At 35.9% G+C, this 4170-nt stretch overlaps 1 protein-coding gene across 1 annotated transcript; it reads left to right on the top strand.

Moving 5' to 3' along the window:
* Window positions 1-1331: 1331 nt before the first annotated feature.
* LOC132032170 (uncharacterized) lies at window positions 1332-2204 on the top strand. The gene is made up of 3 exons (XM_059421942.1): window positions 1332-1560; window positions 1630-1946; window positions 2046-2204. Exons 1-3 carry the CDS (start codon window positions 1332-1334, stop codon window positions 2202-2204), a joined length of 705 nt encoding a protein of 234 aa, XP_059277925.1.
* The last annotated feature ends 1966 nt before the right edge of the window (window positions 2205-4170 follow it).

Here is a 4170-nt window from a genome sequence, read left to right on the forward strand (position 1 = left end):
AAGGAAAAATGATTTCTGGGCTGAAGCCCAACGTAAACAAAAAATGAAAATTTTGGGCCAAGCCCCAAACTAAAATACTTTTTCATAAAACAACAAATGTAGATTTGGGGCCCAAGCCCAACTCAAACCAAAATCAATTTTGCTTACATATATACAGATCCGAGAAATATTTAAAAATCAAATCATTTTTATAAACCGGACTTATTCAAATAAAATGAAACGCACTTGTAAATACGAGGACCTGGAATGGGATGTTTTGGAGTAGTATATCGTCTAACCAAGAATAACAATACGAGAGTTATGCATGGACATAAAGGGGATATATATATATATATATATATATATATATATATATATACACTTATATACAAATTTACAAATCCAAATGAGTTGGCACTTTTCAAAACAAAATATACTATCCTTATACATAAAAGAGAATTATTCTTATCCGGATATTATAAATCCAAACCTAAAGTACCCTTATATAAAGGGAATATATTCAATCATTTAAAAAAAAATGATATGCCAAATGACAGTCTTTTATAAATACGGGAAAATAAACACAAATATAAATAGTTCATGCATAATTCACACATTGAAATTCGAAGGTCAACCGTATAGTACGGATCCTTAATACTAGGGTGCCTAACACCTTCCCTAGGAGATCACTAGAATCCTTACCTAGATCTTTGGATTACAAAGGCTTTTTCACTGCATTTGAATAAATCCTTTAGACTCCATTTTCCTAGTTTACCCATAAATTAGGTGACGACTCTTTTTCGAAAACAAAGTCTGAAAGAGCACCAACTACCTCCTAGTAGCTTTCTGAGCGCTAACCCCGGCCGCGAAATGCGAACCGTAATAGTGATGATGATGAGGAAGAATAGGAGGTACTTGGGGAGAATATCAAAGCAGATACTTCCCTAAGACAGGCTGGAAATGGAAGAAAGGAGAACAGATAAAAAGATAAAAGTGTACCCCTAAGACAACTAGAGGGGTACAAACAAGGAAAGCACTTGCCGAAACCAATTCTCAATGAATTGCTCCCTCATTTGGAACATTAGGTCTATTAACACTCAACAAGCCTTTGAAAGAGTAGTTTTATTAAATATGCAAAAAAATTCAATGTGATGGCTCTCATGGAACCATTTTAGCATGTTAGACACATTAACATGTATAGACTATGGCTTACTATGGAGATTGATTCTTACAATATAAATAGGAAGATTTGGATATTTGTGGAAGTATGAATTCAAGTGGAAATTTTGAAAGGCACTGATCAACTACTGTCCTTTAAACTTGCTCAGCTAGATAGTGGACAAGATGTTGTAATGACTGTGATTTATGCTAGCACAAATAGAGACACCAGAATTGCATTATGGGAGGATTTATATGATATTTCTACTCATATAAATCTTCCTTGGCTAGTAGGAGGAGACTTCAAGGTCATTATTGAGGCTGCGGAGAAATGTGGAGGGCTTCCAGTTCAGTTTACAGAGACTGGAGATTTTAGGCACTGTATTGATTCTTGTCAATTAATGGATCTTGGATTTACTGGGAGTATGTTCACTCGGTAGAATGGAAGGTCATATGAGGCTTGCATTTTTAAAAGATTGGATAGGTGTTCAGGGAATCAAGCACTGCAAAATATATATCCAAAGCTTGAAGTGGAGCACCTTATCAAACAACGATCAAATCATAGTCCATTGTTGATAAGTTTGAAACATGACAGTAGACCAATTCAAAAGGATTTCAGGTTTTTGAATTTTTGGGTGGAGCATGCTAATTTTCAGGAAGTGGTTAAAAATAACAGGGGCTCAAACTACAGCTCAGACCCCTTCTATAACTTTCATCAGAAGTTAAAGAAGGTGAGCAAGGCCCTCTCCATTTGGAGCAAGGAAAACTGTGGTGATATTTTCAAACAAATTGCTACTTTAGAGAAGGTGGTATTCATGAGCAAGAATTTGAACAACATCCCAATAGTTTGAATAGACAGATATTGCAGAAAGTATAAAATGATCTGATAAAGCTTTATGCTATTAAAGAAAAGTTTTAGAAATAGAAGGAAGGGATGCAGTTGTTTAAAGATGGAGACAGAAATTCCAAATTTTTTCATGCTCGTGTTAATGGGAAAAGGAGGAGATTACAACTTAAAAGAATTTAGGATAGTGGTGGAGCATGGCTGGAAACAGAGGAAGCTATAGCAGGAGAGGCTATGAGATTCTTCACTAATCAATTCAGTGAAACAAAATATTCCTATTGACTTTGAGGTGCTCAAGCACATACCTAAAATGATCAATGATGATCAGAATGAAAAGATGCATGATTTACCAGAGGAAGAGGAGGTTAAAAAGGTTGTTTTTGGGTTGAATGCAGACAGTGTTGGAGGCCATGATGGATATACTGGAAGGTTTTTTCAGGCATGTTGGGACATCATTGGCAAGGATATGACAAAGATGGTGAGATATTTCTTTTGTGGTCATGAACTTCCCAGGTATATTACATGTACTAATTTGGTATTGATTCCACAAGGGAAAGAGATAACTACTCTCTCAGACTTAAGGCCTATAAGTTTGAGTAACATTACCAGCAAGATTTTTTCCAGAATAATTCATGATAGAATGATGGAGCTATTACCAGATCTTATTTCTCCTCAACAATCTGGATTTGTCAAGGGTAGGAGCATTGTGGAGAATATTTTGTTGGTGCAAGAGATAGTATATGATATAAGGATCAGAGGCAAGCCTGTCAATGTGGTCATTAAGCTTGACATGACAAAAGCTTATGACAGAGTATCTTAGTTATTCTTGACCAAAGTGCTAAGGAAGATGGGATTTGGGGAAAGGCTGATTGATATGGTATGCAGGATTATTTCTAAAAATTGGTATTTCATTATGATAAATAGACACCACAAGTTTTTTTTTTTTTTTTGATCCACAAGAGGGGTGAATATGGGCATCCATTATCTCTCACTCTCTTTATATTGGCTGCTGAATGTTTAACTAGAGCCCTAAATGCACTACATGGGAAAGAGGGATTTAAGGAATTTGGTATGCCAAAGTGGAGTCCTTATATCAACCACTTGGCATATGCTGATGATACAATTATTTTCACTTCTGCAGATGAACTTTCAATGAGATTGATTATGAAGACTGTGATAGACTATGAGAAGATCAGTGGGCAGAAAATCAACAAAGGGAAGAGTGATGTTTATATGCATCAATCTTTGTCACAACATATTGTTGATCTAGTGAATAATGTCACTCAGATTCCAAGAAAATAATTCCCTTTCATTTATCTAGGGGTTCCTATTTTTTATGCTAGAAGACAGTATGTACATTATTAAGAGCTAGTGGAGAAAGTGCGAAACAGGCTTAGCTTTGGACCGGAAAGCTATTATCAGTGGGAGGAAGAACTACCTTGATAAAACATGTATTGCAAAGCATTTCCATTCATCTTCTATCTGCTAGCGATCCACCAGCTCGAGTTTTAGCTCAAATTCATAGGTTGTTTGCTAAGTTCTTTTGGAGAAATTATGTTGGAAATTCTACCAAACACTAGCTACTAGGACAACTCTATGTCATCCATAGGATGAAGGGGGGATGGGTTTCAGAAGCTTACAATATGTTTCCAAGGCTTTATTTGCAACATTATGGTAGAACATAAGGACCAAACAGTCATTGTGAAGTATTTTTATGAGCAGAAAATACTTGAAGAAATTTCATGTTGTAATAGCACCTCAGAAGAATATTGGTACATATGTATGCAAAAAAATGCTCAAAGATAGAGAGGAGATTGAACCTGAGATTTGGTGGAAAGTTCAACAAGGAAACTCAATACTTCTAGATGGATAATTGGACAGGCTTGGGAGCCCTTTATCACATTATTCCCCCAGAATTTGAGTGGTACCCAACTGTTATTCTACTTAAAGAAGTAGCAGAGAATGGACAATGGATATGTTGAAGGAAGTATTACCTAAAGATCTAGCAAATCATATTCTAAAGGACATTACACCCCCAACTGAACACAAAGAGGTGGACAAATCATAATAGAAAATGGAAGCTAGAGGAAAATTTTCAGTAGGATCAGCATTCCAATTACTCAGGCAAGTGGGAACCCAGCAAGCTGTATAAACAGATGTGGATTAAGGGGCTCCATATCAAGATATCA

This window comes from Lycium ferocissimum, chromosome 9 (assembly GCF_029784015.1).
Source record: "Lycium ferocissimum isolate CSIRO_LF1 chromosome 9, AGI_CSIRO_Lferr_CH_V1, whole genome shotgun sequence".
Classification (NCBI taxonomy): domain Eukaryota; kingdom Viridiplantae; phylum Streptophyta; class Magnoliopsida; order Solanales; family Solanaceae; genus Lycium; species Lycium ferocissimum.